Source organism: Ornithorhynchus anatinus, chromosome 16, assembly GCF_004115215.2.
Source record: "Ornithorhynchus anatinus isolate Pmale09 chromosome 16, mOrnAna1.pri.v4, whole genome shotgun sequence".
Lineage (NCBI taxonomy): Eukaryota > Metazoa > Chordata > Mammalia > Monotremata > Ornithorhynchidae > Ornithorhynchus > Ornithorhynchus anatinus.
Window position 1 is genome coordinate 32,919,202 of NC_041743.1, and position 13,789 is coordinate 32,932,990.

At 43.7% G+C, this 13,789-nt stretch overlaps 1 protein-coding gene across 1 annotated transcript in view; it reads right to left on the minus strand.

The window, feature by feature from the left end:
- SORCS3 (sortilin related VPS10 domain containing receptor 3) overlaps positions 1-13,789 on the minus strand; it is a 400,591-nt gene that overhangs the window by 61,223 nt on the left and 325,579 nt on the right. Inside the window, exons 8-11 of the mRNA XM_029080272.1 lie at positions 13,003-13,092; positions 9,950-10,129; positions 3,591-3,737; positions 2,510-2,612 (exon numbers count right to left, since the gene is read on the minus strand). Of these exons, the coding sequence (XP_028936105.1) occupies positions 2,510-2,612; positions 3,591-3,737; positions 9,950-10,129; positions 13,003-13,092 (520 nt within the window). The remainder of the gene's footprint in view (positions 1-2,509; positions 2,613-3,590; positions 3,738-9,949; positions 10,130-13,002; positions 13,093-13,789) is intronic.

Here is a 13,789-nt window from a genome sequence, read left to right on the forward strand (position 1 = left end):
AGGATGGACACAGTCCATGTTATTATTAATAATAATAATAATAATAATGGTATTTGTTAAGCACTTACTATGTGCCGAGCACTGTTCTAAGCGCTGGGGTAAATACAAGGTAATTAATTTGTCCCACGTGGTGCTCACAGTCTTAACCCCATTTTACAGATGAGGTAACTGAGGCACAGAGAAGTTAAGTGGCTTGCTCCAGGTCACACACAGCAAAGTGGTGGAGTCAAGATTAGAACCCACATCCTCTGACTCCCAAGCCCATGCTCTATCCACTAGGCCACACTTCTTCTCTATGACTTCGAGGGGCAGTTTAGTCCTAGGCAGTGAAATTCTACAGAAACCAGGTCCAGTGGTTGTCTGGTCATTTCTACTTTCTCCCAAACTCCTAGCTCTATATGCACTGGACAACAGGATAAAAGGCCTTCAGACACATTGCACCTCATCTCAGCCTTCCTAATGACAAGCAACAAAGCCGTCCTTTGACCCTTGAGGTGTAACAACACAAAGAAAGCATCATCAGGACAGTTGATATTTTTCCTTTAAAAATAGCAAGCTGGGAATGTTAGATCCTATACCTCTGTATCATAAATAAGAGCACAACAAAAATGCAATAATGCAAATGTTAATTGAGCACCTGACATTTAATGCTTCAAAATGAGAAACACAAGCCCAATTCTAGTCTGACAGCCTCCCATCAACCCATGGGTTTCGACAACTCAGCTTCAACATAGTGTCCCAGCATGGCTAAGTGGATAGAGCATGAGCCTGGGAGCCAGAAGGACCTGGGTTCTAATCCTAGCCCCGGCACGTGTCTCCTGTGTGACCTTGAGCAAATCACTTAACTTCTCTGTGCCTCAGTCACCTCATCTGTAAAATGGGGATTAAGACTGAGAGCCCCATGTGGGAGAGAGACTGTGTCCAAGCTGATTAACTTGTATCTACCCCAGTGCTTAGAACAGTGTTTGGCACATAGTAAAGTGCTTAATAGATACCATTAAAAAATAAAAAAGAGTAAATCTAGGTTTCAAAGATAGCAATGGGAAAAAATTTGGATCTTTCCCATAAAGACTCAGTGAACAAGCCCATTTAAGTAATTAAGAGAAGTAGTTATTAGAGGGGAAGCAGTGTGCCTAGTGGATAGAGCACTGGCCTGCGAGTCAGAAGGACCTGGGTTCTAATCCCACTTTGCCACTTGTCTGCTGTGTGACCTTGGGCAAGTCACTTCAGTTCTCTGGGCCTCAGTTGCTTCATCTGTAAAATGGAGATTAAGACTGTGAGCCCCATGTTGGATATGGACTGTGTCTAACCTGATTACTGTGTATCTACCCCAGCGCTTAGAACAGTGCCTGCTCCCAGAGCTTAACAAATACCATAAAAAAACCCCCAAAAGACAAGTCTCCTTGCTCGAGTGGTGATGGTGGTAAGATGATGATGGGAAATGCTCAGCTACACTGTATTTACTCCTCTAGAACTTGGAAATGAACACCCCAGGCTGTGACTTGGTGAGGACATCAACTGAGTGGAGAACAGCAGCCTGGAGCTGCTACCGCTCTTACACTGTTAGCAACTTGCTTCCGCCTCCCGGTTCTTGTCCTGGTTCTTTGCCCATCCTTACCAGAGGGTTACCCGAGGAAGGGGTTGCCCAGCCGGTCCTGTCGAACCCTCAACATTCAGACTCCAAAGTCCCTGTGGACTTCATCTCTGCTCTGCAAGGTCTTCCACACACCACGGCCGAGGCTTAAACTGCCTCACTTACGAGAATCGCTGGCCTGCCTTGACATGAGCCGGATGAAAACCATCCTCTTCTTCAAAATTCAAGGTGAATTGACTCCCATTTGAGGCAAAGGAGAAAACTGCCAGTCCTATAGATCTATTGAGCTCTTCCTAGAGAAGCAGCCCCAGAACATTCCACTTGCTAACCCGTGAGTCTTGTGCTTCTTCCTTTGGGTTCCTGGTGGAGCAGATCTTTAGCTGGAGCTGGGAAAGGGGCTGAGTTACCTCCTCTATCCTCATTAGTCTACCGGCCGGGAGGAGGCAAATGAAGCCCAAAGAGGCTGTCAGCTTAATTACCAAGGGTCAACTACTGGTGGCATTTAAATATAAAACAGGCTGTCATCCGGTTGTTGATACACTTGGAGAAGAAAGACTGGGACGCTTGCAACGAAGGGATGCCCAGTGCAGGGGGCTTGGATAATCAAAGCTTCCTCAAAGCCCCAGAAAACAGACCAGGTTATGACCTGGGCTGTTCGTAGCCATAAAGGTTCACTCAGTTTCATAGAAAGAAATCGCTTTGTTTTAAATCATTGAATGCCTCATACTAGAATCTGCTGTTGCTAGTTACGATGAAAATCAGGCGCAGGCTGGGATCGGGATGGGGGGTTCTGCGGGGGGTTCACTTAAAATCTGTGGATGTATGTCTCATGGCAGAAGCATTTTACAAGACCAGCTACAATGACTATATCCCGCCGTGAGGTGGAAGCGTGAAGAAACCGGAGAAACCCTTTACCTGTGGCTACCACGAGACCCGGAGCACTGTCCTTGCTTGAAATACTGCCCGAAGAGTATGGATTCTCCGAGATCTGCAAATGCAGGTGTAAGGAGCAAAATGGCTGCAGAGGGAGAGGACAGAGATAGGTCATTTGGAGAGACAGTTCCTTTGGAGAGCACGTGGCTTTGGTCATCTGATGAATAGGTCTCAACTCACAGAGAGATAGCCAAGAACTTTATCAGAGCCCAAAACAAGCAACGTGTGCTTCTCTGTCTCAGAGTCGGGGCCTATACCCCTACTTGCCAAAGTCAATCAATCGATCGTATTTTTTGAGCACCTCCTGTGTGCAGAGCACTGAACTGTTTGGGAGACTATCAATCAATTGTATTTATTGAGCACGTACTGTGTGCTAAGCAATTGGGAGAGTACAATATAACAGAATTGATAAATACATTCCCTGCCCACAAGGAGTTTACAATTTGGAGTCTAAGGTTCTGCAATAGGTTTTCAGGGCATGGACTGGATCTCTGAGCTGTACTCTCCAAGCACTGAGTCCAGTGCCCTGGATTCAGGAGATGCACAATAGTACTGAGTGATTAAGATATCCAGAGTTGAAGGGATCTGGAGGGATGTCTTTCCTGGAGCATGATAAAAAACCAGAAAATACTGAAAGACAAATCAGAACCTAACAAATCCTGACCGCTGCTTAAACAAGGGAGACATAGGCCAAAAAGAAGAAAAGGTTTGATAGAGTCAGATGACTGCCTCATAAATTTATTGAAAAGAGAATTTTATAGGGCTCAGTCTGAGTTTTGGGACCAAATGTTTGGCTGTTTCCCTCTAGACTGTAAGCTCCTCACAGGCAGGGAATGCAACTACCAAATCTGTTGCTATTGTACAATTTATTGTGTTAATAAATATCACTGAATGATGTCACAGATCTCTAGGAGACTGGCACAAGGTCCCGACTGGTCTCGTACCCCGAAGTGATAGAGATAAAGGCTGGAGTTTCAGGAACCAAAATTTCTTCCACGCAACCTAGCTCATGAGGGGATTTGCCCTGTGGGTCTGAGAACAACCTTAGCCATCAGAGACTGACCAGCAGGCAGTGCACCAGATTCCCTCTGAGGTCGGTGTCTGGGGCCTGCAGCAGACGCCAGTCCCTGCCTTTGTTGTAGGTTATGTACGTCTTCACTTGGTCATCCACCTTCTTGTTGGCCAGGAATATCCCTTTTATCCCTGCTACCTAGGAAAAAACGGAGAGAGATGAACAAAAAAAGCGTGTTGCATTAATCAGCTGAAAACAGGTAGGTTGGGGACAGACTGCCGGGCAGATTTAGTATCATTTCCTAGAAACTGGAATTTGTGGGAGAGAAGGGCTGGGAGTAGGGTGCTAAGCAGCCTGGTTTCACTGATTAGAGCCCTTGTCTGGTAATGAAGAATCCTGAATTCAAATCTCGCTGCTGCAGCACCTGACTCCCTATGTAACTTTGGAGAAATCTCCTAACTTCTCTCTCTCATTATAAAATAAAGATAACAATCTCTGCTCCCCTTGCCTACTTCCCAGGGATGTGGTGATGTTCACAGTTGTAAAGGACTTTGGAAGTTCAAGAGGAATAGAAAAACCAGGAGTTATTGCTACCTTCTTTGAACGATTGAAGTGAAAGATGCTTATTTTTATAGAAATCTGCCTGAAGGAGGATGGCCACCCAGATACAAAATGAAGAGAGGGAAAACAGGGGTCTTTCAGGGAGAGAAGTTAGTCAAATGGTTTTGGGGCTAGGAGTTTGATTAAATTTCTTACATTCAGTGCAGAAAAGGGATGATGGGGAGATTTGGCAAGAATGTGCTGATGGGAAGAACTCAAAAGTCAGGGACTTCCCCTCTGCCATCCCTAATTATCACTATCATTATGTATTTGTTAAACATTACTATGTGTTAAACACTGTTCTAAACCCTGGACAGCCCTCCTCTCTATCAAATGAAGCTGGGTGCATGGTGGGTAGACAAGTCCTAAGAGGGGAACCCATTTGCTGTGTGACCTTGGGTAAGTCACTTCATTTCTCTGTGCCTCAGTTACCTCATCTGTAAAATGGGTATTGAGACTTTGAGCCCCATGTGGGACAGGGACTGTGTTCAACCAGATTTCTTTGTGTCCACTCCAGAACCTAGTACAGTGCCTGGCACAGACTAAGTGCTAAACAAATACCGCAATTATTATTAACATTATTATCTAAATTTCTTGGCCCAGCAGCTGTACCATCTGTCCTTTTCACCTTCTAAAAACACTTGTGATCACTCTTCTTCCCTCTCTGATTATCATCGTCAACCACTCACTCTCTGATGTCTCCTGCCTACAAATATGGTCACACCTCCTCATCCTAAAAAAAATCCTGTCTGGATCCCACTGCACAACTTCAGCTATCACCCCATTTTCCTCTTCTCATTCCTGTCCAAACTCCTTGAATGGGTTATGTTGCCCATTTTTTCCACTTCCTCTCCTACAACATCCATCTTGACCTTCTACAGCCCAGCTTCCACCCTCCTCACTCCATTAAAACCACTGTCTCCAAGATAATGGTGATGATGATGATAATAATGGTATGTTTTAAGTCTTACTATGTGTTAAGCACTATGGATTGTATGGATTGCTGGAATCCATACAAGAGAGTCAGGTAGGACACAGTGCCTGGCCCACATAGGGCTCACAGTCTAAGAGGGGAAGGAAAACAGGTATTGAATCTTGAATCCCCATTTCACAGATGAAGAAGGACTGTAGGCCAGTGGCTGAGTCAGGATTAGGACTTTGGTCTTTTAATTCCCAGGCTCCTGTACTTTTTTTTTAGTATCAGTTAAATGGCAACTAGGACTGTGCCAGGACTGTTCTAACTGCTGGGGTAGGTATGAGGTTGTCAGTTTGGACACAGTTCCTGTTACACATGGGGCTCACAGTCTTAATCCCCACTTTACAGATCAGGTAACTGAAGCATAGAGTAGTGAAGTGACTTGCCCACGGTCACACAGCAGACAAGTGGCAGAGCTGGGATTAGACTCCGAGTCCTTCTAACTCCCAGGTTTGTGCTCTATCCATTAGACCTTGCTGCTTTCTATTGATTGACTGGTCTCCCTCAGAGAGTCCATCCAAACACCCAAGGGAGAACCAGAACAATGAGCTGCGCCGAAATTCAATCACTGTAATGTGCAGGGGGACTCTTTTATAGGCACATAATAGTAGAGCACTTTAGTCTGAAGTTCCCAGTCAGGGTGCTTTGACAGTACCCAGTTGGAATGGAGAAGGGAATGGGCCAATAAGGATAGAGGCAAGGGAGAGAAGGAAGGGAAGGACAAGAGAAGGGGAAGAGAATTATTTTTGGATGTTATACAAGGAGGAAGTGCCACTATATATATGTGCATTGGACAACAGTCCTAGAATCCCATACAAACCATCCAAGTGCTGTGGTGATTTCTAAGTCCGCTAAACTTGACCGAGAGGAGAGATGAGATGACCTGAGTGTTTTTTAATCCCCTCCCCTAATTTGAATACAATACAAATGCAAAGTCTGGAAAATAAGCTGCTCCAAATATCACCATCTGCATCAAGTGGGCTTCTGAAACCCCAGGGAAGACATGAATTGTTTGGCTTTGAAGGATTCTTATCCTATCCGATAGTTTAATCCCAGGCAGAACAAAAGCCTTGCCTTGAGTCAGGAACTGGAAGGAGAATAGGTCTCTTTTAGAAAACAGGGGTGAAGGTAAGGCAGAATGATCCAGAATAAGAAATTGGTACAAGAAAAAGTATCAGTAACACTGTTTCAGTTTGAACAATTTGAATTATTTTGAAGTAGATGCTCGAGGACAGGGAGACCGGGGGTGTGACTGAGGAAAGGGAAATAGGGGATGAGCGAGGAAAACGGTGTGAGAGAGAAAAGGGTTAAGGGGTATGAGTAGAGAAAGTGAGATGGGCAGGGAGGGAGTGGGGAAATTAGAGGAACAGCATGGCCTAATGAAAACAGCAAAGGCCTAGAAATCAGAGGATTTGGGTTCCAATTCCAGCTCTGCTACTAGCCTGTTAATAGACCTTGGGCAAGTCATAACTTCTCTGTGCTTCCTTTTCCTTATCTGTACAATGCAGACTCAATATCTGTTCTCCTGCCGACTTAAACTGTGACCTCCAAGTGAGGCAGAAACTGTATCCAACCTGATTATTTTATATCTACCTCAGCCCTTATTACAGTGCTTGGTACCTAGTAAGCATTTAAATACCATTATTGTTGTTATTACTATAATAATTATTATTACAAAAGTCCTGCCTTTCAGATTTAGCATTCAGGCACACAGCGGCAGTCACCCTCTGTGACCACAACGTCCACCTGCCATTTAGGCCAAAGGAATCTTTGTTAACTTTCACCACTAATTAAAAGAAAAGACGACTGTCATGAAATCAACAACAAATTCTTATTCTGGTGCAATGTTTCAGACAACTGTTTACATTGGATCCTGGAGAATTCATCTAGGTTGACCTCTCCATTGGCTGAACTAACTCAATGCCAATATCTGTCCAAGTGAATTACTTGTGAACCTTCTTCCCATTACACCTGCAGGTAATCGGCCCATTTTTAAGGAGCATTCTAGTTACTCTGATTTAAATTGAAGTGAGGCATTATCGAAAATTGCTCCATTAACTCCATCTTGCAAAGCATTGGCTGTCTTTCACCTCAGTATGACTGACATTGTCTTTGTAGCATTTCTGACCTTTTCGTTTTGGGGAAAAGATAATGGGGAATCCAACTGGGACCTTGCTGATCAGAGGTCAGTCCAGGCCTAGGCACCGAGAGCATTTTTCACTCTGGCCAGTGTTTAGGAAGGCTGAGCCAAATGGCTACAAGGGAAAGGACTTTCTTTCCCCCAAAGCTGAATTGCTATGAAAAGATGGAAGCATATCTCTCTAGGACATAGGAACAATCTCTAATTTTTTTCAACCTGTCATTAGATGTGTGTGGGGAAGGTAAAGGGGTAAGAAGAATAAATACCAGGAAGCTCTCCTATGAGCTTGACAGATCATTTTACCATGGAGTTTTACCATCCATGTCCTTTGACTGATGGAACCAACTCAGTGGACCATCCTAAGAATGAGCCAGCATGGCTCTCTGTCTCAGAGGAAAACAGTGAGTTGCGTCATCTCTGGCTACTCCCTGTCCTTCACCAAAGGGCTACCAGCTGACCAGTACCTTAGTGGATAAAAACCCTGAGGATGAGAGCCATGATGGGTCAGACTGAACTAGCAGGGTATCGAAAAAATCCCAAATTATTTTTACTTCCATCTACCATGCTGCTCTTTGACCTGGCTTTCAGTATCTCCCGGCTGTTAGGAGGGCAACAGAGGGGAAGAAGTTCAAGAGCTTTTGATCCTCCAGCTCCATCTCTTCCAGCTCTCTCCAGGGCCTAAGTGGAATTCCTGGAACTTTTTAGTAAGAATTTCAGAGCCAATTTGGCTCTTGGTCCACATCCAGTAAGAATTTCAGAGCCAATTCGGCTCTTGGTCCACATCCTTCCTAATAATAACAATTGTGGCATTTGAAAAGCGTTTATTATGTGACAAGTACTGTACTAAGCTCTGAAGTAGATACAAGATCATCAGGTTGCACACAGTCCCTCTAAGTAGCTGGCTCTTCTGCCTTCCCCCAACTCCTCCTCTTATAATAATGGTAAAAACCATGACATTTGTTTAAGTGCTTACTGCCAACCACAGTACTAAGCGCTGGGACAGATACAAGATAAGAAGGCTGGGGACTCCCCTTCTAAGAAGGAGGGACAACAGAAATTATACTGCAGCCAGAGGGAACATAGAGGATCACTTGGAAATTCTTTGAGATTGTGCCAATTAATCCATCAGTGAGACAGTAGGAAGAGGAGAGAGAAGCAGAAAAACCTCTTTACTACGGGGAATGTTAATTCGAAGAAAGCGGAGTTTCCCCAAGTTTGTTTGAAAATGCATTAGGAAGTGAAACATCATTTTCAAAACTGATATTGATTGAAAAGGGGTGATTGGATTGGACTCTGAGAGTCTCCAGATGGTGAACAATACTGGCCTTTCTGTCAGCCCTTCTCAGGGGTCCATGGATGAAAACTTACTTCACCTTTTCAGAATTGAATTGAGCATTTTTTGAGCTTCAAATGGAGGTCAGAAACCTCATTCAAAGCAACTGGCATAAAAAAGGCCACTCTAATGCATTATAGATGTAAAAAAACATCATATGCTTTTTTCTCAGTAGACAGAATTTTTTCTGCTCTTGAAATACATTTTCTATCTTGAATGTGTCCTTCATTTTGCTTTATGGTCCATTTCATGTTGACAAGTTTTACTATTCAGGATGACTTCTGTTCTGAAGAGTACCACCATTGAAGACCTCTGGAAAGTCCAGTATGCAGATTTCTGGCCTACAGGATATTTTTGTTGTATTTTCCCTGTCTTTATAGCTCAGAAGAAGATAATTCCATCATATGCCCTTGCTAAACCACAGTGAAAGCCTCCTGTGACCTTTAGATCAATGCCACGTGAATCCAGGTCAATCCTTTGTGTTGTGTACAAGGACTCAAAAACAGAACTGAATGGAAGTGTGGATCCAGATATCCCAGAATTAACACAAACATGATTCGGATACAAATCAGAAGATCCCAGGATTTAGGCAGTCAATGGCCTCAGGAAAATCTTAAACTATCTCAGGAAACAAAGTCAGTATTCTATTCTGTGGCAAAATTCCAGTATTGGCTCATCTGCTGCAAGGTGACAGAGAAATCTGTAGGTGTTCTCCACATTACCTTCCAACACTGCTATTTATTCTTGCCTTATGTCACCCATCACCCTAGGAGAGCAATAAAGTGAACAACACTCTCACCTATGGGACAGTGAGTAAAAGGTCTGTACCCATAAACCAGAAAGACAATCTGAAAACTCCAAACCCACACACAGTCCCAGATAGTTAAGCTCTCCATTATCTCCAAGTATTGTTACCAGCTTTTGTGGGTTATCTGTAGCTGATTTTAAGTTCTCAACTGCTATGAATCTACCTTTCCATTGACCTTCTCCCACTGTGGCCCTTGTAATATTTCACTCAATAACTCCAAGTTATTTACTGAGCACTTACTGCATGCAGGACTCTGTACTACGTATTTGCACTTCCTACTTGGACTCTCATTCCACTGACACAAGCCAGCTTATTCTCATTGATTTGAGGTTCAGGACAGACCCAGGGAGGTCTTCCCTTACTCCCCATTTGAAGTCCGTGCTGTCTCCCTTGTTTGCATTATCTGTGGTCTTGTATTTTCCAACCCATTGCTTGAATAATGAAGAGTAGGAGCCACCTGCTCTCACACAAGGCAAAGATTGCCCAGGTGATGATGGTGATGCCTGCAGAGGTGGAGGGGAAGGGGTCACCCAGAGTGGCCTTGACTACATACCTCATAGAGGTCAATGATGATGTTCCCCTCCAGGCCCCGGCTGCTCTTGACGTTCTCCAGGGCCAGGGTGAAGTAGACCCCTCGGGTATCTGAGATGTAGAGGTTGTAGGTATCGTTCTGGTTCCACTCCTGGACAGCCGCAAATACCTGGTTCTCGTCAGTGCTGATAATATGCATGTCCTGAAAAAGAAGACAAAAGGTCTCTTGCCGGGGCTCTCTATATTCCGTTGCCCTCTGGGACACAGAGCAGTTACCATGACATGAAACAACTGAGAGGGAGCATGAGTTATAAGAGATGCTGCACAGTTTTGTGCTACCCAGAGCCTCTATGTTACCAGCATCAGAAATTGTTTTCTTTTTTCTAAACGACTCCAGGATGGACATTACAGGCTGCTGTAGGCCTCATTTTCCACAGCTTCCAGGGATTCATCCATTTTAATTTGTATTTTAATATGTGGAAGTGAATGTTAATGCCAACGGGAGACTGACAGCTTTGGCTGATGAAATTCGGGCTTGGAAAGAAAGATAAGGGTCCATCCCTCAGCCAGTTAACTAGGCACACCCTGGGCTAGCCCCCTCTGGGGCCAACTGTAAATGAGGTCTCCATGGTAAATATAATCCACACTGAAGACTGAGACCCAGAAATTTGGTGTGGTCTTTCCAGGGCATGCAATTTCCTACAACACTGTTTTGTTCTGCAAATGTTTTACCCTCTATGTTGTTCTTTTCCAGAGGGCAATAAAGAGATTAAATACAGAAAAAGGAAGGTGCGTCAAAGATGGAAACTAGAAGAGTTGTTAAAGATAAGGGAAGGAAGGGAATCCATCCAGTTATGGTCATTCTCTGAACCATATTGACATCTATTCCCTCGGTCTGCCTTTCATTTCAATTTCATATTCAATTTCTACTGCAAACTAACAAGTCAGGGACCATGTCTTATGCTCCAATCTTTAGAGAAGTCAGTCCATTACTGGCAATCAATACAGGGTGATTACACCTTTTATTACTTATCATGCTCATTTAACTTTTTACCTAAAACACACCAAAACTATTTTGGAAAACCAATATGGGCCAGAGAAGAACATATCACGGCAGGCTACGAGTAGGGAAAGATAGGTGAAAAGGCAGAAAAATAAAAAGCTTTCATGTGTGTGTTTTTTTTAAAAAAAACCCAAAGATCATTAACAGTGAACAGTGACAACTTGCTTAAAAGCCCTTTCCATTTTTAAATAACAGAAAGATCCAGCCCTCTCCCACCAACCTCCTTTGCTCCGACGATGGCAATCTATGATAACACCGGCTAATAAAAGGATCGATAAGCATACGGCTATTTTCACAGCAGCTGTTATATTAATAAGAGGCCAGTTTTGATGGAGGTCTATAAAAGGGGCTGCACAGGCTGAATAAATTGTCACAGGGTTCTAATGGAGTGGCCCATTGTTGCGATGAAATCTGAGGGCAGTCATTTGTCCCAACATATAGCCTACCCACCCAAGGTAGCAAGAACGTATTTTCTCTCTAGAGAAGGTGATAAAGAGGCCAGTTACTGAGCTCACACACTGGAAACAGGGAAGCTTCAGAGAACTAGAGGGCCCCTCTCTTCACTCAACCCCAAGAAGTGAAACCACTGTGGAATTTTCACTCCTGTTAAACTGTGCAGGACCTTGCTCAGTGGCTTCCCGACCCTGCTTATCAACAGGAAAAAAGAAAATGCAAAAAAAAAAAAGATCGGGAAGAAAAGATAGTCTCATTTACAACCTATTCTTTTCCTTCTTGCTTATTTTGATTGACCAACTTTCAGACTCACAGAAATCATAAAGCACTAAGTGGCATGGCCTATTGGAAAGAGCCCAAGCCTGGGATTCAGAGGACTTGGGTACATTAATTTATTCAGTCTAATTTATTGAGTGCTTACTGTGTGTAGAGCACTGTACTAACACTTGGTTGTGATGTACTCTTTAGTTGTTCCTAGTGACCTTGGGAAAGTCACTTAACTTCTCTGTGCTTCAGTTACCTTATGTGTAAAATGGAGATTAAATCCTCCTCCCTCAGACAGACGATGAGTCCTTTGTGGGACAGGGACTGTGTTCAATCTGATTAATCTGGACACCACCCCAGAGTTTAGTACAGTGCTTGGCACATAGTAAAACACACAAATACCAAATTATTATTATTACTAACACCACGCTGCTCGTGGGCTTTCCATTGTAGTCGGAGAAGGGGATGGGCCAAGTCACACTGGAACCAAGAAAAGGAGAAGATTCTGGACACGTTTCTCACACTGTGATTCCAGAAGTCCTTTACTTCAGTCTTAAGCCTCTAAAACTCAAGTTCCTTAATTCATTCTTCCCCCCTTCCTTATCCTCTTTTCTGTTCGCAGAATCCAACCAGCTAATGTCTAGAGGTGATGAATTCAAAGAGACGCTCAATAGTTGGGCTATTCAAAATGGCCAGAACACTAGGTTTTTCACTCAATGCCTTTCCTTTGTAAAGCTCAAAGTGCTATTTCATCATCTACTTTTACAATGCCAAGGAACTGAGGGACAGAGAGGTAAAGTGGCTTTTCTAGGGTCCCCAGAAAGTCCTGGTGGCACCAAATCTCCAGATGCTCATGTGAGAGGCCCATTAGCCAGAACCCACTGCTTCCCAAAGTCGGTCGGCAAAGGTCAGAATTGGAATGTTGACAGGTCCTAATTGGACTATCATGCTTCTAAAACTCAATTTTGCAACTCCGTGCTTCTAGTAGGGAGAAAAATGGTTTGCTGCCTTTGAAAACTTCAGAGAAATAAGCTAACGACTCATTTCAAATCTGATCCCTCAGACTGAAAGCCTCACTTTGTAGAGTAAGTAAAGGACGAGCACAATGACACCAGAGGAGGGCCAACATTTGGGCTTGATTCATAGAAACAAGCAATTGCAACAAACAGCTTTCTTAGAAAGTGAATTCCAGCACAGCTTTTATTCACTGCATAAAGCTCCCAGCAGCTCCACAGGTGTATTGCAAAACCAGCCATAGAGAATCCCCCCATTGTTTAAAGGAAAACATGAATTACCTTTGGCAGAGAATACTTGGGCAACTTAATTTGAGCGAAGGCCTCTCTTTTGTAAGACACATAGTAGCTGGCTCTTCCACCTGTAGTCACCTAACAGAAGGTTTTTAATAAAGGAAGAAAATAGAGACAGGTCATCTTTCAAAATGCTCCACAAGCCAGTCCCCCCCTTGTTGGCAGCTCCCCAAGTTTTGAAATTATGTGACCCTACCATTAACTGGGCACAGGGGATTTTGAGTTTCTAATCAAGAGAGCGGAAGTACTTAGAGAGTGTGTGCAAATGTGTGCATGCACAAACACACAGAGCCTTTTATCTCTGAAGTGCAACTTCTAAATGGGTCTAAATGACATATTGCTCCGGCAACAATTACGCTCTTGTCAATGATATTGTTTATGAATCCTGGCAACTCCAGGCAGACAACTGTTCCAGAGCTCGGATGATCCTGAACAAGAATCTGACATCTGATCTATGCACAGCATGACATTTCTCTATTGACAGGCAGACCGTGAAATATTATTTGGAAAAACAAAAAAGACAGTTTTGCAATGAAATTTCTGTTCAGTTGCTTTTGGTAGTAGCCCACCCAGGACGCCACAGAGATAACTGATTCGTCCATACGACAGATTGTGCCCTTCTGAGCAAGTCATCCCTCTCTCCTCAATGCATAGCTAGGCTCCTGAGAAGTAGCCCAGGACTGCATTGCCAGAAAATCTGGTCTTGATTTATCCTGGAGACATTACACTCATTTTCATTTAATCCGAGATGATTCCTTTCTTGAAGTGGTTTCCT